General features: G+C 53.5%; 1 protein-coding gene across 1 annotated transcript in view; it reads right to left on the bottom strand.

The window, feature by feature from the left end:
• Positions 1-3,326: 3,326 nt before the first annotated feature.
• Positions 3,327-20,952, bottom strand: part of SDK1 (sidekick cell adhesion molecule 1) — a gene marked incomplete at both ends in the record, with an annotated part of 814,918 nt that continues 797,292 nt past the window's right edge. The window contains 4 exons of the mRNA XM_082671251.1: positions 3,327-3,572; positions 17,314-17,443; positions 17,825-17,945; positions 20,399-20,536. Of these exons, the coding sequence (XP_082527377.1) occupies positions 3,327-3,572; positions 17,314-17,443; positions 17,825-17,945; positions 20,399-20,536 (635 nt within the window). The remainder of the gene's footprint in view (positions 3,573-17,313; positions 17,444-17,824; positions 17,946-20,398; positions 20,537-20,952) is intronic.

Raw genomic sequence — 20,952 nt, 5'->3', positions numbered from 1 at the left:
TCTTCCTACAATTTTTTTTTTTTAAGGAGGTCTGGTTTCTGCACAATTCCAGAAATCGCCGGGAAGACTTCAGGACTGACCTAAGCCCCCGATAAACCAGCAGGTGAGGCACGCACAGCAGACCAGCGCAGTTCCTGGATTTCTACCTGCTCCCACCTTTCGGAGGGTCCCCGCTACAGGGATGCTGAATCAAAGGGCCGCATCTGGATACGTGGATACGACCGCTCACTGGCACCAGGACTACAGTGTGCCAGGAATTCGTAAAAACGGAAAACCATGCTACAAACCCTTAGAAACATTATGCAAACACCATGCTTCAGTCCCGTCGCGGTCCAGGGCAGGCACAGCGCCACAAGGGGTTTACGGAGCGCGCGCCACCCTCCGCGGTCTCCCCCGAAGCTGCCCCACATCACGTCTCTTCCGCGACGACATTTACCGAGCGCTCCTTGAAAGCATGGCCAAGGAGGGGAGGCCTTGGTTTGGACCCATTTATTCAGAGGAGGAGATGCAGTCCAGGAGATGTGCCCCGCGGCCCGCTAACCACAGGGACGGCCCACAGCCCCGCCCGGCCGCTCACTGGTCTGGAAACCTGTGCCCGGAGTCCCCAGTGGGGACGGGAGCCCCGCGCAAACCCATCCCTGCCGCTCAGACAGAGAGCGCGGCCCTGCGGCTGCTTCGCTGCGGGTCCTCACGCGGAAGGGGCAGCTCGCCTGCCCATCACGGGGCCTTCGTCGGGGGACTCAGCGACAGCTGAGCGCGAGACACCTGAAGGGCACCATGGCTTGGAAGGCGCCAGGATAGAACACTCCTCCTTGCCTCGGTTAGAGAAACGGTGCTCGTTCTTTTTTTCAGAGCCGAGATTAAAATCCAGTATCCATTTTCCTATCCTGTGATTTTCTTTTTTCCTCCCTAAAGATGAGAGGTTAGGAATCGACGCTTCTCAACGCCCACACTACCTGGAGGCTGAAACCTAACCAGAGACACCCCACTCTTCCTCTGGTCCAGTAGCTCCCACAGCCCACAGTGCCGGTGCCACCGGTCGGAGTGCGGACGCCAATGCCCACCGCCGCCTCGGACCGCCTGTTCCGTCCCAAAGAAGTTCGCTCAGAGCAGAGAGAACACAGGAAGTATAATGACCCTGGGGAAAAAGGCATCATGTTGTCACAAAAGCCCAAAAGCCAAAAACACGCCTCAAACCAAGCCGTCCCCACGCTAGGACGTTTCAGCACTTTCCCGTATATAAAGCAATGGACGTATGGCTTAGAGAGCAGAGCGCGGAAGGCAGTGTTTCTCCACGTTCTCTGTCCGTCGCTTGTCTTCCGAGAAATTCGAGCTGCAGCCTTGGGGCTTCCTGTCCACTTCCCCGTCTGGGACCGAGAGGACCGAGGTGGCTGGTCCTGTGCCCTGGGTGGGTCCCGTCCAGGGAGCGATTCTCATGCAGGAGAGCCTTTGGGCAGAGCGTCTAGGATTTTTGGTTTAGAACGTTTCCCCTCTACACAGAAAAGGAAGGAAGGAACGGAGGGAGGGAGGGAGGTAGGAAGGAAGGAAGGGAAGAAGAAAAGAGAGAAGGAAGGAGGAGGAGAGAGAGAAAGGAACCTTTCCACACTTCCTACTTCTACTTTTGGAGAAACTGAAAGGGTTTTTTTTACCCAACACAAACTCTCAAACAGAAGAGGCCTTTTTTCAGCAACACAAAACTCTCCTTGGTCTCCTGGGGATACCGCACCCAGCAACTCTGAAATCAGAGGGTTAAGACAGCCCTCTGCCCGGAGGAGGCGTGGGAAGAAGGGACCCCGCAGACCACGTGACCCGCGGGTGGCCACGAGACTGGCTCCCTGTGGCGTGGGTGGCTGGCCCAGCCCTTCCCCCCTTGGGGACCTGCAGGCCCGTCCTGTGCCCTGGGGGGTGTGGACAGGCTCCGGCTGACCGGGCTGCCGGCGGCAGGGTCCTTCTGCAGTGCCCCCCCCGGAGGGGTGGGGCACACCCCCCGCTGACAGCAGCAGCGCTCCCGGTACATCTGGCCCTGGGACCACGGCTTGACCACGTGTACCTCACACACCTTTTGCAAAAAATGATGTGATGGGCTAGAGGCAGAGCTACGGTTTGGAGTTTCAAAATAGTTCACGCTATTTCCATTTAGCTAAGAAACGAAAACAAAACAGTAACAATTAAAGTAAAAAACGGTTTCCAGAAAATCCATTAAGGCTAAGAGCTGGCCTGGGGTCGGGAAAGGGACAGCCACACCAGTCGTGGCAGCGGCGGGAACCCGGAGGCCCCAGGCCGCGCGCGCTCCAAGGAAAGCCGCGGGCCACGCGCACGGCAGGGCCTGGCAGGCACGGGGGGCGGGGGGAGGGGCTGGGGACCCCGTCTTCTCAGAGCCGTTTTGCTATACTTGGAGACAGTCGCTCTTCGTCTTTCCCATGTACAAAGCTAAACAATTAATAAAAAGGCACCTGGAGACAGCTGAGACTCATTCATTTCATGTGACATATTTTAAAAAAAGATAAAAAGATTTTAAAAATACTCTGGTTAACAATGCACACCTCTTAACACAGCGAGCGATTCTGCAGCCGCTGCCTCGTTCGCTCGGGTTGGCGGGCTGGCCGTGTGCTGTGCTGTCAGGGAAGGAGCGAGCTTGCCGAGGGCCACGGCGGTGGCTCCCAGCAGGGGTGCTTCCTGCTCCTGTGCTGCGAGGTCGAAAGGAAGAAAGGAAGGGGGAGCCCCGAATATTTCACCCCTGGAAGGACGCCGAACGGAACCTTGGAATCTGTGGCCCCGCGGCCTGGAACCTTAAAGCCGATTCCTCGCCTACAAACTGCCGAGTGAGAACATTTCAGAGATGGACGCCCTTGGGTCCGGAGGCCCTGAGCCTGGGTCACACACATGCTCTTCGCACGCCGGAGATGGAGACGGTGGGATGGAGCCCCAGGCGGGCCGCTGGTTCTCAGGCAGGGGTTAGAGAAGAGAAGGGAGCGGCCTGCAAGAGGCGCGGCCTCCCTGGACCCCCGTCTCCCACCCCCCAGCCTTCCTAGTCGGCGCAGAATGGAGAAGCCCGGGTCCCGAGGGCTCAGGTCTTCTCAGGTCGGGGTGACGAGCCCTTGCACCAGTGAAACACACCTTCTCGTAAAAAGAAAAGAAAAACAAAGAAACCCGCTTCCTGCAGCGATGTTACAAAAAGCCAGTAAAAAAAAACTTTCCTAATTGCAATCTCGCGTTCGCAAGTGGGTAAAATCAATCATCAGGCGTCAGATCCTCTTAAACCCAAGCTGGAGCCCAGTTCCCAGAGCTGACTGTCTTAACAAGGGTCGCCGCGGGGTCGGTGCCGCTCACACGAAGGACGAGAAGCCGGTGAGCGGAGTCCGGGCGCCGTGGGCGGCGGGCGCGAACACGGCGCTCTGCGTGGTGACCACCGCGCGCGGGGCTGGCCCGGCCTCGGCCCCCGCCACCGCCTCGTACCTGTGCGGGGCCGCGCCCGCGCGCCGCTTCCACGAGTTGTAGTAGGTGGGGTCGCTCAGGTAGTGGTTGACGAAGGAGTGCTGGGGGAGCGCGTCCTCGGACTCGGACTCGGTGCCCTGCGGATAGACGGATGGACAGCGAGGCGTCAGCCAGGCGGCCGGGGGGCTGGGGGGAGCTCAGGGGGCCCGTGGACACTGGGGCGGTCACAGACGGGGGGAGCTATGCGGGAGCGTGGCCGTGGGCAGCAGGGCTGAGCGGGGAACAGGAAGGGCCAGGAAGGGGACCAGTACTGGCCGCCCACGGTGGGATGGTGCCGGTCACCTGTTTCCTCCCACTTCCCCCACCCCAGACCTCCTACACTCCACACAAGCCGCGCACGGAGCCCCCGGACCACCCCCCGAGAGACCCGGGCTGAGCTTGCGCCAAGCCAGGCAATGTGCTGTCTCACTGCCCTTGAGCCTCTGCTCCCCAACCCATCACTGTGCCTGAGCCCGTCCCCGGAGGGTCTGCACTGCACTCGTGCTCCAGGAGAGGTCTACACCCCATCGCCCACCCAGGAGAGGTCTACACCCCGTCTCCCACCCAGGAGAGGTGTACACAGCCTCAAGGGGATGGTGTGTTTCCTCGCAGTGCAGAGTACAGAAGAGCACGGGAATGTGGAAGGCCTAGGGGCCATAGCCTGCCCAAGGCCGTGACGCAGGCTCCCACAGACCAATGGGATCCCATCCTGAGCTTGAGAGGGGGTGAGGAGGAGGTCTGTCCTTCATGGGACACACATTTCCAGGGAATGTCACGTCCATGCCGATCTCCGCGGGGAGGTTGCCAAGAAAGGACGCCGTAAATGAACGTGGCGTCGTGGTGTCTGAAGTGCTACGGGCCCCTCCCTCTCCAGGCACTGAGGGACCTGACCCCTCACCATGCGGCCCCCGAGCAGCTGGTGGAGGAAGTGGGCCACCCATTGACGGCTCAAGATCAGTCCCTCTGAGGGTCTTTCCCCCCTTTTCTTTCTACAAAACAAAGCAGCAGTTTCTAGTAAGAGCATTTAGCCCGCACCGTTTCTATGTTCATTTTCTTGAAGTAAAACTCTGTGCCGTGTGCTGTGTGGTCTTGGGAGTGGATTTTCAGTGCTGGAAGGTCGGCTGATCCAGACAGTGGAGGCCGAAGTGTTTTCCCAGAGCAGGGAGGGCTCCCGGTTCCCCTGTCCCAGACCTGCCAGGCGGTCCCGGGGCCCCTCCCCTGACTCCTGGGAGCTTCCTGCCCCCTGGTGGGTGGGGATGGTACCCAGGCTGGCCGGGCTCTGCTGTGAGGACCCGCACCCAAGACGCTCCCCAGACCCTGAAAGCACAGGGGTTCCTCCCCGCGCCTGCTACCCCGGACCTCACAGAGGCCACCTTCCATGTGCCAAAAATGGGTCTGCAGGCACGGTGGCTTCCGGCCTTTCAAGTTCAGGGAGGGGACAGGAATCGTGGCCGAGTAAAGCCCCTCCCCTCGCGGGGCACCCTGCCAGGTGAAGGTCGCCGTGGGCAGTGGGCGGGTGACTGGCTGGTCCCTCACACTCCAGCCGCCCACGGGCAGGGCGCCTCCCCGCTGGGCTCCAGGGCCGAGCCGTCAAGGGCTCAGTCACACCTGCCCTTTTTCCTCTCCCCGCAGGGTGACGGAGGCCTGGGTGGTATAAAGGACTGCGTGTCCCCCTAATGCTGGCTCAGAATCTCCGGGGAAGTCTTGGAAGAGCACAGCTTCCTGGGCGGCGGCTCCCGCTCTGCTCTCCTGACTCAGTGGGTCTGGGATGGGGCCCTGGAACGTGTATTCCCTGGAGGCTCTGGGAGGATTCTGAGCAGTGGCCAGGCTGGGGTGCGGGCAGGGGAGGAGGGGACAGTTGCCTTCTGGCCTTCACCTGGGGAGCAGCATTCTGTGCTGTGAGAGTGGGCGGCCTCTTGGCTGTGCAGACACTCCTCGTGTACATACGGTGCAGCCAGAGACTTTTGGGATTTTTCAGACACAGACTGAAACCCTTGCTCTAAATGGAATATTTACATAAAGTAGCAACGGTGGGTCACAGATCTGGGAATTCTCAGGACGTTAAATGTAAACCATCTGTGTTGTGACATCATACATGGCTGAGGCAGAGCTCCTGGAAACGGGGGCTGACAAAAACGCCCTCCCAACACATCCCAGAGGTGGAGGACAGCTCCTCCATCACTGGACAGCGATGCCGAGAGGCAGCACAGGCTTCTTTCCTGTGGACACTGCTCACAACAGAGTAGCCTCGTGCCACCTCTGTCGCTGCACCATGACCCTGCGAGGTGGGAGTGAGGATTCCGGCTTATGGATGAAAAAGGGCTGTGTGGGCCCTGGGCGGCGTGGGAGCCTCCCCTGATCCTGGCCACCCAGGCCTCGGGGCTCCCGGCTCCAAGCCCCTCCTGCACAGCAGCTGAACAGGCTCACCACCCCCTAGACGTCAGTCCCAAGCCCATGATGCACTGAAAACCAAAGGCTGTTTTTGCAACTTGTTTGGAGGCAGAGCCTGACCTGCGTCGAGCTCAAGTGCCGCGGACCCCGAGCTGAACTGCTGGGAGGCCGTCCGGTGTGGATGTCCTCAGGGGTTGCTGCAGAAACACGAGTGGGTTCCGCGAGAGTGCCCCCCGGCCCCGCTGGGGATGTGACCCGATACGGGACTCAGCCCCAACCTGAGAAACGCGCAGTTCTCGAAAGTGCATCTTTTCCAGATAAGAGGTCAGGCACCTGCATGGGTGGCGGGTGGTTAAGATTCATCTTCATCTGTTTCCTAGAGGCCTTGCGGGGCTTACGAGGCCAAGCTCTGTGTAAACTCAGAGAAAGGAGGACAGAGCTCGTGGAGAGAAGCTGAGCAATCTGTTATCAGTCCCTGAGCTGGGTCTGTCACTTCTTCAGACACTGATTTTGGTTCTAAATTTCCTGAAGCTCGGGAAGGAAGACACCGAAGCCCTCTTTCCTCACGAGGAATTCACGGGATGTTCAGGGTTGGACGACAGCAATGTGGCTCCTGGTTTCACAGACGGGGTCAGGGTTTATGATGAGCTGAAGGCTGAACGTTAAGATTCAAGATCTCACCCTTCAGTGTTTGGGGTCCTCCCCACCCACCGTCCCAACCACGTGAGGACGAACGTGAGAAGTCGCGATTGGGTTCCATCTCATTTTGTGTTGGAGAGAATGGAGGCCCACAGAGGCAGTGACCATGTCAGGGTCATACTGGCTGGGGACAGAGTGGGGGCAGACCCAGCTCTGGCATCGCAGCCCAGGTGGCAGAGACAGAGGCTTCTCAGTAACCCTTCGGGGCCGCCTTCAACCCCAGCTGTATAAAAGGTTAGAGACACTTCCATGGGTGGGTCTCACACCAGGTCTCTCCAGTGATGGAAAGGCCATCATATGCGGCGGTCACTCGTTTTATAAACACGTCCCACACCCAGGGGGTGTCCCGGGGCACTTCTCTCCCCTCTTTCTACCCTTGTCCCCCCTCCTGCAGCTGTTCAGGATGTGGGGAAGCCGGGTTCACAGTCACCGAGGGACCGAGGTGCGGCCTGGAAGGGGGCTCTGCGTTCCTGCAGGAGCCAGCACTTCTCAGAGTATGTCCAGCGCTGCTTCGGGAATGAACACATCACGTGTCCCACACTCATGTGTATGTCCACGTGATTAACAAAATGTAGTTCCACTGGAGACCTCTAGTAGCGATGTGTCCTCTAGGCCTGTGACAAATGTGGGCACTAAGAGGCCCTGGCAGGAGACAGTCGGGGTCGGCTGTCCAGCTCACAGTGATGTCCCAGTGTTTGCGTCTGAAGTGTGACCCTTTGAAGGAAGTGACCCTTGTCCCACCTTTCCCTGTGACATGGGCTGAAGGGCTTGACCCTCAGAAAGCAGTGACTGGCTAATGGGTGGGCATGCGGCTTAAGCTGAGCCAGTCAGAACCTGCCCTGGGATTTTTCCCACTGCATCTGGAAGGGCAGAGTGCTTCACGTGGGGACCAAGCTGGGCGGCTGGCAGCCTTGAGCGGCAGGGCTGCAGGTCCAGCCGAGTGGTCCCAAAAGCCACTGTGAGAGATGGTTTTGATAACCATCGTGCAGAAAGGAGAGGAGAGACTAAGAGCTGCTCCTTTAGCTTCTTCCTGTTCATTTAGGGGGAGTGAGAGGTACCCAGGTCTCATGACACACGAGGGCGGGGGCGGGGGCGGGGGTGAGGGCGGAGGCGGGGCGGGGGCGGGGCCTCCTGGCTCCTGCTCAGGTCTTGCCTTTGCCTTCACAAGAAGGCACTGAATTAAAATGCCATTCGTCCTTCTGCTGCCTGCCCTGCTTATTGTTTATATGACATTATTATTTTTTCATGAGGATGTATTTTAGTGATTTAGAATTATTGACACAAAGGAAACACTGCAGGGTCTTTTTTTTAAGTTTCCTGTGTGATAATGAAATAGCGTTGTGTGTTGGTTTCCCAGGAAACCGTAGAAGGCCAGCCTGTGATTGGATGTGCTGGCAGACGGGCTGTGAGAGTTTCTAAAGGTGCATGGACGCCTGGCAAGCTGCTAATAGAGATAATCTCAGCACTGTGGGCACTATATGGGCGAGATGAAAGGCTCAAACATTATTAGGGAATTAATTAAGCAGGAGGGGGTTGGTCTAAGTTGGTTGGAGGAGAGATCTTGAAAACTGTTTCTTTGGATTTCGAAAACAATTTTTAAGATGCGATTTGAACCGTAGCCCTGATGTAATTCAGAAGCATCTGTGCGATAAGACAGAGACAGAGCCTCTTCTTCCTAAACAGAGGTACACAGAGAGCCACAGCACGTGTCATGTGACGCTGATGGCCTAATTCAGAGCAACTCTGATCAGTCAGGTTGGTGTGCACCTGTGAACGGATTCTTAGAATTTTCACTTGAGCAATATTTCTGAAAATTGGGAGAAAAGGATGGCATCACTATTTTTTTTTTAGTGAAATATTAGCTTTGCAAAAGAGCTCTTCCGGCCAAGACCTCATAGGGTTTCTGGCTCTGGAGGAGCGGGTGGACAGGAAGGGAGGTCAGGAGACCCCGCCCCAGTCAACCAATCATCAATACAAAGATCCTTCCAGGACGGTCACAGGAGCCAGCAGGTCCTCTCCCTAGTGGAACAATGATTTAACTGGGGAAAATGATCTTATAAACGTTTAGAGTCCCTGGAATTGGTGCCAAGGGCATATAGCAAAGGGGGGAAGACTTACTGCAGAAAATCTAAAATCACTAAAACTAGCAAGCGTCTGAGCCACTTGACCTATGATTTGCACCCCCCCCCCCCCCGCCCCTCAGCCCAGGGTGACAGAAGCTCCACTCTGAGCACATGTGGCCAAGAAGACCCAGCCCCTAGTCCAGCAATTTGGTTCGACCTGAAGCTGCTGGCATTTCTCATCCAACTGCCCGCCCCCAGCTCCGCAGTGCAGAACTCTATGCCGGGCAGGTATGGCCAAGAGAACGGGCTTCCTTCCCTCACGCAGCCTTCGCTGGGAGGCTGGACGATGTGCGTCAGGCACAGCAGGTCGAGAATACTGAGCCCTGATCGCCCCCACCCCAGCTGGCTAGGACGGAAGAAGTTCCACACTGCCCAGAAGACCAGGGGCTACCGTCTCCACCCAGCACCCCACTGGTTCAGCAAGTGCGTCACTATGGAGAAGAGGGCTGTTGGCCCCACTCCAGCTTTGGTGCTGTGACACAGAGGTCCTGCTAGGGGGAGAGTCAGTCCTTAAGGATAGAGAGCTCCCCTGCTCTGCCCGAGGGGAATGTCTGTATTTGGACCAGAGCAGGCCTAAGGGCATTGTTGGAAACAATGGCGGCCACAGGGGTGAGAAATTGAGAGGAAGCTGGCAGCTCCACGATAGCAACAAGTGAAGTAATAATAAACCGGCCAAGAAGTTTAGCAGCAGAACCAGGCAAAGAGACAGCGAAGGAGAGCCCTCTCGGGGGTTAGAGAAAAATTCAAAGGTTAACAACATCCTGCCACTGCAAAAGGGCTGGGCTGTAACTGGATCAAACTATGGAGTAATTTATACCCTGGAGCTTTGTCAAAAATGATAGAGCTAGCAGGTAGTGGAGGTTAACAGCTGGGTGTGATACCCGTGGTGGGAGACAACCCAGAATCCTAATAGGGAGGCAAGAACGAGAGACAAGGGGACCCTGGCTAAGACCGGTCATCCCTGGTTGTCAGGGAAACTGCACGTGTGCCCAAGGCTGCAGCTCTGAGGGGTGACATCGGAGGGTATACACTGCTGAAGAAACGGACGTCCCTGAACTGGTCCAGGCAAGTCACTAAACAAATAAGCAGATAAGCGAACAACAATGACAACAACCAGCGGGGGCTGAATATCAGTATTCTGAGTTGATACGATATATTATCACAAGTGAGCTGTTTTCAAAAAACAGGAACGTGTGATCCATACAGAGGAAAAAAAAGCAGGCAGCCTCTGGGGAGCCCCAAATATTGGCAAAGACTTTGAAAGTAGCTATTATAATATGTTCAAAGAACTGAAGGAGGTTTTCGAGAGAAAATGGCGGAAGAGTAGGACGCGATCACCTTCCTCCCCACAGATACACCAGAAATACATCTACACGTGGAGCAACTCCTACAGAACACCTACTGAACGCTGGCAGAAGACCTCAGACCTCCCAAAAGGCAAGAAACTCCCCACGTACCTGGGTAGGGCAAAAGAAAAAAGAATAAACAGAGACAAAAGGATAGGGACGGGCCCTGCACCAGTGGGAGGCAGCTGTGAAGGAGGAAATGTTTCCACACACTAGGAAGCCCCTTCTCGGGTGGAGACTGCGGGTGGCGGAGGGGTGAAGCTTCGGAGCCGCGGAGAAGAGCACAACAACAGGGGTGTGGAGGGCAAAGCGGACAGATTCCCGCACAGAGGATCAGGGCCGACCGGCACTCACCAGGCCGAGAGGCTTGTCTGCTCCCCCTCTGCGGCGGGCGGGGCTGGGAGCTGAGGCTCGGGCTTCGGTCGGAGCGCAGGGAGAGGACTGGGGTTGGTGGCGTGAACACAGCCTGCGGGGGGTTAGTGCGCCACGGCTGCCCGGGAGGGAGTCAGGGGAAAAGTCTGGACCTGCCAAAGAGGCAAGAGACTTTTTCTTCCCTCTTTGTTTCCTGGTGCGCGAGGAGAGGGGATTAAGAGCGCTGCTTAAAGGAGCTCCAGAGACGGGCGCGAGCCGCGGCTAAAAGCGCGGATCCCAGAGACGGGCATGAGACGCTAAGGCTGCTGCTGCCGCCACCAAGGGGCCTGTGTGCGAGCACAGGTCATGATCCACACCTCCCTTCCGGGGAGCCTGTGCAGCCCGCCACTGCCAGGGTCCCGGGATACCGGGACAACTTCCCCGGGAGAACGCAGGGCGCGCCTCAGGCTGGTGCGACGTCATGCCGGCCTCTGCCGCCGCAGGCTCGTCCCGCACTCCGTGCCCCTCCCTCCCCCCTGGCCTGAGTGAGCCAGAGCCCCCAATCAGCGGCTCCTTTAACCCCATCCTAATAATTATTTTTTATTTTAATAACTTTATTTTATTTTATTCTCTTCCTTCCTTCCTTCCTTTCTTTCTTTTCTATTCTATTTTTTCTCCCTTTTATTCTGAGCCTTGTGGATGAAAGGCTCTTGGTGGTCAAGCCAGGAGTCACTGCTGTGCCTGTGAGGTGGGAGAGCCAACTTTAGGACACTGGTCCACAAGAGACCTCCCAGCTCCATGTAATATCAAATGGCGAAAATCTCCCAGAGATCTCCATCTCACCACCAGCACCCAGCTTCACTCAATGATCAGCAAGCTACAGTGCTGGACACCCTATGCCAAACAACTAGCAAGACAGGAACACAGCCCCATCCATTAGCAGAGAGGCTGCCTAAAATCATAATAAGGCTACAGACACCCCAAAACACACCACCAGATGTGGACCTGCCCACCAGAAAGACAAGACACAGCCTCATCCACCAGAACACAGGCACTAGTCCCCTCCACCAGGAAACCTACACAACCCACTGAACCAACCTTAGCCACTGGGGACAGACACCAAAAACAATGGGAACTATGAACCTGCAGCCTGCGAAAAGGAGACCCCAAACACAGTAGGATAAGCAAAATGAAAAGACAGAAAAACACACAGCAGATGAAGGAGCAAGGTAAAAATCCACCAGACCTAACAAATGAAGAGGAAATAGGCAGTCTACCTGAAAAAGAATTCAGAATAATGATAGTAAAGATGATCCAAAATCTTGGAAATAGAATCGAGAAAATGCAAGAAACATTTAACAAGGACCTAGAAGATCTAAAGAGGAAGCAAGCAATGATGAACAACACAATAAATGAAATTAAAAATACTCTAGAAGGGATCAATAGTGGAATAACTGAGGCAGAAGAACGGATAAGTGACCTGGAAGATAAAATAGTGGAAATAATTACTGCAGAGCAGAATAAAGAAAAAAGAATGAAAAGAACTGAGGACAGTCTCAGAGACCTCTGGGACATTAAATGTACCAACATTTGAATTATAGGGGTCCCAGAAGAAGAGAAAAAGAAAGGGACTGAGAAAATATTTGAAGAGATTATAGTTGAAAACGTCCCTAATATGGGAAAGGAAATAGTTAGTCAAGTCCAGGAAGCGCAGAGAGTCCCATACAGGATAAATCCAAGGAGAAACATGCCAAGACACATATTAATCAAACTATCAAAAATTAAATACAAAGAAAACATATTAAAAGCAGCAAGGGAAAAACAACAAATAACACACAAGGGACTCTCCATAAGGTTAACAGCTGATCTTTCAGCAGAAACTCTGCAAGCCAGAAGGGAGTGGCAGGACATATTTAAAGTGATGAAGGAGAAAAACCTACAACCAAGATTACTCTACCCAGCAAGGATCTCATTCAGATTTGATGGAGAAATTAAAACCTTCACAGACAAGAAAAAGCTGAGAGTTCAGCACCACCACACCAGCTTTACAACAAATGCTAAAGGAACTTCTCTAGGCAAGAAACACAAGAGAAGGAAAAGACCTACAATGACAAACCCAAAACAATTAAGTAAATGGGAATAGGAACATACATATCAATAATTACCTTAAATGTAAATGGATTAAATGCTCCCACCAAAAGACACAGACTGGATGAATGGATACAAAAACAAGACCACTTCAGACCTAGGCACACATACAGACTGAAAGTGAGGGGATGGAAAAAGATATTCCATGCAAATGGAAATCAGAAGAAAGCTGGAGTAGCAATTCTCATATCAGACAAAATAGACTTTAAGATAAAGACTATTACAGGAGACAAAGAAGGACACTACATAATGATCAAGGGATCAATCCAAGAAGAAGATATAACAATTGTAAATATTTATGCACCCAACACAGGAGCACCTCAATACATAAGGCAAATACTAACAGCCATAAAAGGGGAAATCGACAGTAACACATTCATAGTAGGGGACTTTAACAAAGAACTGAAGGAGACCATGTGTAAAGAATTAAAGTATGCTGACACTACCACACCAAGTAGAGAATATCAATAAAGAGACAGAAATGACTTAAAAAGAACCTAATGAGAAATTCTAGAGTTGAAAAATACCATAACCAAAATTTAAAAATTCACTAGGGGGACTCAATGGTAGATTTGAGCTGACAGAGGAAAGGCTCAGTGCACTTTAAGATAGAATGATAGAGATTATGCAATCTGAAAAACAAACAGAAAAAAGAATAAGAAAAAAAAAAGAACAGAGCACCCACCAAATGTGAGAATACACCGAGTGTACCAACATAAGCATAGTGAGAGTACCAGGATGAGAAGAGAAAGAAAGAAGCAGAGAAAATACTGGAAGTAATGACTTAAAACACCCCAAACTTGGTAAAAAAAAGTCTACACACCTGACAAGCTCAATAAACCACAAGTAAGATAAACGGAACAAGATTCACACCCAGACACATCATAGTTAAAATTCTGAAAGACAAAGACAGAAGGAAACTCTTGAAGTCAGCAAGAGAAAAATGACTTAACCAGAACAACCGAACTCAAATAATATTAACAGCTGACTTCTAATCAGAAAAAATGGAGGACAGAAGACAATGGGGTCACACATTCAAAGTGTTGAAAGAAAACTGTCAACCAAGAATCTTACATTCAACAAACTATTTTGAAAATGAAGGTGAAATAAAGACATTCTGAGATAAACAAAAACAGGAAAATTCATTGCTAGCTGACCTGCCTCACAGGAAACACTAAAGGAAGATTGTCAGGTCGAAAGCAAGTGACACCAGAGAGTAATTCAAATCCACATGAAAAAACAAAAAGCACCAACAAAGGTGATTACATAGGGAATTATGAAAGACAGTATAATTACCTATTTGTTCTCCTTTCTTCTCTTATCTGATTTAAATAGGAATTTCATAAAATAATATGTATATAATTGTATTGTTGGGCCTGTAATATATAGAAATGTAACATACTTAACAACAGCTGTGCAAAGAGGCATAAAGAAATGAAGAGAACCAGAAATAGTAAATAAAAAGGTTAAAATGGTAAACTTTAAATAGATACTTGCTCACCTTTCTTCTCTCAACTTCTTTAAAAGACACAAAATTCTATCAAAGGATACCTATAAAAATGCATTCTTGGGGTTGCCACATATATGGACTTAATATGTATAATAATAACACAAAGAGGGGAGGAGGGAATGGATCTATACAGAAATATAGAGATTTAGTATAAATCTGAAGCGAATACGGATACTAGGGCAATCACTATAAATGGAGCACTAGAAAATACCCACTCAAAAGAGAAGATGACAGCAAAGGAAAAAGAGAGAAATAGAGAGATGAGACTTATAGAAGGCAAACACCAAAATGGCAGAGGTAAATTCTGCCTTAGCAGTAATTACATTAAATGTGAATGGATTAAACAACCTGGTGAATGGGTAGAGATTGGCAGAATGAATAAAATAACATGATCCAACTATATGCTGCGTGCAGGAGACACATTTTAGATGCAAAGTTTCAAATAGGTTGAAAGTGAAAGGATGGAAGTGATACACTATGTGAACGGGAACCAAAAGAGAACTGGAGTTGGCTGTACTAATATCAGACCAAATAGACTTTAAGACAAAATTGTTACTAGAGACAATGAGGGACACTCTGTACTAATAAAAAGGGTCTATCCATCATGAAGATACAACAGTTATAAACATATATGCACCTAGAAACAGAGCCTGCAAATACATGAAATTAAAACGGACAGAAATGAAGTGAGAAATAGACAATGTTAACAATGATAGTTGGAGACTTCAGTACAGCAGATGGCAGAAGGTAAGAGTGTAGCAGACTTGAACAGCACTATAAACCAACCAGGCATAACAGACACACACGAAACTCACCACACAGCAACAGCAGAGCAACACACCTTTTCAAGTGAATTCTCGCAGCACAGACCAGATGCTATGCCATAAAACAGGGCTCAATACATGTGAAAGGACTGAAAATATACAAAGTATGTTCTTTGACCACAATGGAATAAAATTAAAAATCAGTAACAGAAGAAGATTTGAGAAGCTCATAAATCTGAGGAAACTAAAACACACACACCCCTAAATAACCAATATGGCGAATGGGTGACTTGTGTGGTATGTGAATTACATCTCAGTCTGGTTGTTTAAAAGATGTGGTTCAAAGGAAGTGCTCCCATTGGAGCTGGCACTCCCAAGATCCCTCTGTTGGGATCCCACGCATCTGCCTACAACTCTCCCAAATCATAAGGGTCAACGTCGGGACCCAGCAAGATTATGGAGCACAGAATTCTGGAAGAAAGATGGGCCTCATCCTATCTACCTGAGAACCCAGGAGCGCACAGAGAGCCCAGACGTGCGAGTTCTTAGCCTGGACTCCACGGGGCCTTCGCTGGAGGCGACTACCACAGGCTTCAGGGGGGCCTGGAGCCCCAGATTCAAGGTGAAAATCCTGGGTGGAGAGAGCATCCACAGCTCTGATCAACTTTCTTGAACCAAAAAGCATCTGTGGGACTCACAGAAGGAACCCCTTCCTCCAGGCACAGGGCTTGTCAAGGCCCCTCCTTCACTCAGCCACACGTCCAGGGGCTACGACAGCTCAGCTCTGCACAGCAGGTCTGGCAGGAGAGATGGAACTGCGAGCCCGAGGCCCATCAGTGTGTGTCTGGGGAAGACGTTCTAAAGCCTCGTCAAGGGCTTCCCTGGTGGCGCAGTGGTTGAGAGTCCGCCTGCCGATGCAGGGGACACGGGTTCGTGCCCCGGTCCAGGAGAATCCCACATGCCGCGGAGCGGCTGGGCCCGTCAGCCATGGCCACTGAGCCTGTGCGTCCGGAGGCTGTGCTCCGCAACGGGAGAGGCCACGGCGGTGAGAGGCCCGTGCACCACACACACACACACACACACACAGCCTCGTCAAGCCTCGGCTCTGATCTATTACGTGAGGACCCGAACAACCTCCTGGCAGGACGTACTGTGGATTCCACGTCCCTCTCCTCCCCTCCCCCCGCCGTCCTCCCTCCCTGCCTCCTTCCTCCACGTGTGTCCACGTGTATGTACTTAGGAATGCGTGTACGTGTGCACGTATGCGTGTGTGCATATGCCTAGCTCGGTGCCTGCACGCGTTTAATAGTCCTCCACGCAAATCAGCTGAAATCTGCATCTGAAAACACCCGCATGTGTGAGAGGAGCAGCAGACTGAATGCCTCTTATCAGCCCGTTCTGAGAATGCTTTCATGAACAAAGAATCCAGAACTGATGAATCCAGTCCTGACAGCGCTGGGAACGGCCACAGGTGCCTGGGAGCTGGGCTGCAGGAGATGGTGAGGGCGGGGGTCAGTAAGCTCTGGACACATTCGGGGGGGGTGTGGTTGTGTGGGTGTGTGTCCAGCCTCAGCACCTGCATGTGGGACGACCTTGGCCTCAGGCTTGTTGTGTGAACAAGGACGAGAACCGCTCTACCTCGCAGGGCTGGTGTGAGCGTTGAACGCACGTGCCCGGCCCAGAGCAGGCGCCCAGTTAGTGCTCAGCACACGCGGAACCGTGAAGAGTGCAGCCCGCAGAGCTGACGCCCGGTCACTGTGAACACCATCCGCGAGGCCTGACGGTCTAAGCGCAGCAGGCCCAGGAACCGAGGACAGATCAAGGCACGTGCTGGTGACTGTCTCTAATCGCTGAGCCAGAACGTGCTGGACGGCGGAGCTGCCCCTTCCCGATGTGCTGCTTTTGGTACAAGCTGCGGCTTCCGTATCAGGAAGAGGCAGGTCGGTGTCTGCAGCGTTTCACTGGAAAATCTACAGCCCCTCAACCGTAGACAGATGTTCCTTCTGAACGTGTGCAGCGCTGCTTCTGCTGTTTTCCCCGTGCCCACGCCTACGGTACAGACGGGGGGCCCGGCGTCCTTGTGAACAGAGCACATGGGGCCGACGGAGCGAGCTGTACCACCCTGCCATGCCCTGCTGTCCCGGTCCCACCGTGAGCGCGTACACAAGCCACCATTTAAAAGACGCCATTCTATGGAGCCTCAGGGCTCAATAAGGCCTGAGTTCAGATCAGAAGGAAGGTGAGACTTATTTTAGATTAAATATTGATTTAGAGCATGAATGCCAAGGGGTGGGGCGGGCCTGCGCGTCCATCAAAGAGCTTGGTGAGTTTCATCCCTGTCAAGGCTCAGCACTGCTGAAACCAAACAGTCTAGGACTGACCGGGCCCCAGCTCTCTACCGGCTGCTTCAACTGGTTTTGTTCGTGAACGTGAGAGACTGACTGGGGCGCTTGTGGGGGAAGCGGGGCCCCTGGGGAGGGCGGGGGCCCCGTGTAACAGGCACCCACCTCAGACTCCGTGGCATCCCCTGACTTCTCCTGGAGGGTCCCGCCCTCGGTCAGCGCGGCACCGTTGTACTTGTTGCAGATGTCCTCATCTGAGTAGTGTAGTCCGCCGGGGCTGGGCCGAGGCGGGGACCTGGGCGGGACGGGGACACCAGTTACCCCCGCACTGAGGCCTCCTGACCCACCCTCTGGCCTGCTTCGAGGCTGAGTGGGAGAAATCCACCGCCTCTGGCATCATTCTGGCCACCAATGCAAACAGTTCGCAGTCCCCCTGCAGCTTCGCGTGACGCCCGCCCCGTCTGGGGCCGGGAGACCTCCCGAGACCGCGTCCCTGCACCTGAGACCTGCCCTTTTTTTCTGTCTCTGGAAATGTCTTTAAAACGTCCTTAACTCCCCACCACGCTGCCCCCCCCCCGGCTCGGCGCTGCCCCACTGGGGGGCCCGTGGGCGTGGGCCCAGCCGAGCGGGTCCTCAGGTGGAGGCAGCACGGGGGCTGGAGCTGTCGCAGCCCTACCTGGTCCCGTTCTTCTTCGAGAAGGTGTTCTTCACGTTGAGGTGGCGGCTACTGAGCTCCAAGGTGGCAAATCCCCCGTTGTCCAGGGTCACGGACTCCTCCATGTTGGAGATGCTCTTACCTAAAGCCGGACGGGGAAACGAGCACAGATGCTTCAGTAAGCTGCTCCCCGATGGCCTGCTGGACGGAGCCCAGGGCCCGGCCAGCCTGCGTCAGCCCACCAGACAGGCAGAGTCAGGCTGCGGAGAGAGGCTGCACGTCAACCCCGCAGCAAAACGACGTTCGCATTTTGGTGTTTATTCTGCTCGACACCAAACTCCGAGTATTTTGATCAGTATTTTATTAAAGAGCACTCAGAATACGGTGAACTCTGTAAACCATTGAGGACATTAAAGATTCAATACATTTCAAAATACAAGCCTCACAGTCATAGGACAAGACAGCAAGTGGAGAGTAACCGTATACGGGGTGACAGCTAGAGGGTGCGGGGTTTCTTGCTGCGGTCGTGAAAATGCTCCAGAACTGACTGTGGTGATGATGGTCACACGTGTCTGTGAATGTAACTGAAAACTACTTAAAATAAGTCTATAAATACATATCAAAACATATTCTAAAATACATTAGCCGGCCAAAGTTACAAGTAACTCGAGGACAGGAAGAGGTCCCGGTGGCTCCGACCTCGTTTGGCATGAGAGTTGGTGTGTCCTCACGGCTGTCCCTCTGCTCGGGCTGGTCTAGCCCCCTTCTCCCTCCCCCACCTTGGGAGCCCCTCCCCCAGCCATCTTCCTGACTTATCGCTCACCGCCTCCTTCAGGTCACAGCTCAAGGGTCGTGAGACCAGAGAGAACTTTTGGACCCTGAAGTCTTCGCCCTGTGTTTTTCCTCTCCGTGGTGCCGTCACCACGTCTGCATTTCTCCTGTGCTGGCTTGTTCTCTGTGGTCATCTGTCTGTCTTCCTACCGGACTATAAACTCTTGGAGCACAGACCCAGTTACGCTCGCACAATAACGCTCTTAGTTACATCCCAGCCCCCGGGACGCTGCCCGAGCACACACCAGGGGCACCCTGTGTGTCTGTAAAATTCACCAGCCTTTCTGAACCGCAAGGGTCCTCTCTGCTGGGGATCCCACAGCCCTCACCTCACCTTAATGTTCTACTCGTGTGCAACGGGGAAAAGCCAGCAGAACACAGAGAGTGGTGAATGAAGGATGAAGCTGCTTGTGAGTAGGGATTTGGGTTGATGGGAGGAGAGCAGGTGGAAACTGTTATCGGAAGGGGACTGACGTCGTACGAGGCAGCAGGATCGTGCAGCAGGGTTAGAACGAGGCTGCAGCGGCAAAGGTTTAGGTTCTGTGCGTCTCCTGGGCAGGCAGGGGGACATGCTGGTAGACAAGTGTTTCTTTTCTGTTTTCTTTCCCCCTGGGCTTCAATGATGACATTAAATGAATGCTCCAGGGTGAGGCTGAGTATCAGAAGCTGCGGGTCAGATCGGACTTTTCAGGTCTGTTTCCCAGACGGAGAAGAAGAGTGAAAGCGGGGAGATTTTCTCTGCGCCAGACATAGGATTCTGTAATAGCATTAGCTCAGTAAAGTGACATGCCATTCATACTCTGTAAATCCCGCAGGAATAAAATCTGACTTACGAACACTTGTTAGAAGTGAATGTATACAGAAAAAATAAATCCTTTCTTGGAGGGGTGAATGGTTTAACGTTACAAAAGCAAATGGCAGGCACTTTAGGTGCCTGGTTTGATGAACCCTTCTGGTGCCGTGACAATGGTGCTGGGGGCTGGGGTCGGGGGATCTGCTGGCCCCCGCTTCACAGAGGTATCAGAGTGTTCCCAGCACCCCGTGAGGTTCCCTCACGGACCTTCGCTGCTTATACTTCTCCACTAAGAACACCCACCATCCTGCCTTCTAGAAACATCCATTCACTAGGTTGTTCCTGACCTCTCTGTAAACGGAGTCACACTGTATGGGCCCTTTCGCGGTCGGCTTTGCCCAGGTTTGTCCATTTCTCTAATGACGGTGATTCCTTTAGCAACGCCACGCCAGGCTGTGCTGGGAACACCGGGGACCCGGCCCACAGAGGCCTCAGAGCTGCGATGCGGGACCTAAGGCAGGTGCTCACCCTGTGTTAGGGAGAAGCGCTGGGCCACAGACACGATTCTGTACCATCCCCGAGCCACACCGAATGCCTGAGACGTGCCCCACTCACTGTCCTCATGATACTGGAGTGAGATTTTTCATCTGTTTAACGCTTTCCGCTCTCTAATCATCGCTTAACAAAATACTCCTGCATTTGAGCAACAGTGCAGATGAGGAAACAGACTCACAGAGGCCAAATGACCCAAAGGCCCACTTGAGGGCGGAGCTGGGACAGAATCTGGTGGCCGAGGTCCAGAGCTCCTGTTTCCCTGCACCTGCTGCCTCCGAAGGGATGTCTGTTGTGCCTGTTTCATCGAATGAAATGGAATGTGGATGTGGGCACCCCGGATCCAGGAGGGAAGCCCCAAACGTTTCAGCTCCAGAGCTCCCCCGTGGGGAGACGGGGAAAGGCAGGCGCCGTCCCACCTGGGCCGCAGCTCCCGTACTTCTTGTTCTGGCCGTGCAGGACCAGGGTGAACGCCACCAGCAGGATGCCGAGCAGGCTGGACAGCGCCATCACCAGGAGGAACCACCACTGCTCGTAGAACGGGGCCTCCATCTGAGCTGAAGGGCGACACGGGCACGGTCACGTGGGACAGAAGCTCCGTCCCTGCCGTGAGCGGGGGAGGGGAGGGCTCGGAGGCAGCCCCGGGCACGGGGAGGGTAAACCCCCCTGCCTGGGCTGGGTTGTCACGGGCAGACCGACCCAGAGACAAGGCTCTGGTTCCACCGTCTCTTTTGGGCCCAGGGTCCTGTCACCCCCCCACCCCCACCCCGCCGCTCCCACCCCAGAGACTTCACTGTCCTGGACCCTGGCCATCGTGTTTATATTCTCTCAATTTCATCTGCTTACAAATGTCGTCTGGGTTAAAGGGAGGGAGGAACAAAAGCGCCTGGGTTTGCTCGTCTCTCCCAGTGCTGGGGCTTCCCTCCCAGACAGCCCCCAAGTCCCCCGGCCACCTCCATCCCCGCTGCCACCC

This window comes from Grampus griseus (assembly GCF_964374135.1).
Source record: "Grampus griseus genome assembly, chromosome: 14".
Taxonomy (NCBI): Eukaryota; Metazoa; Chordata; class Mammalia; order Artiodactyla; family Delphinidae; genus Grampus; species Grampus griseus.
The sequence above is the reverse complement of the archived record's forward strand: the minus strand, read 5'-3'. Positions and strand labels throughout refer to the sequence as shown.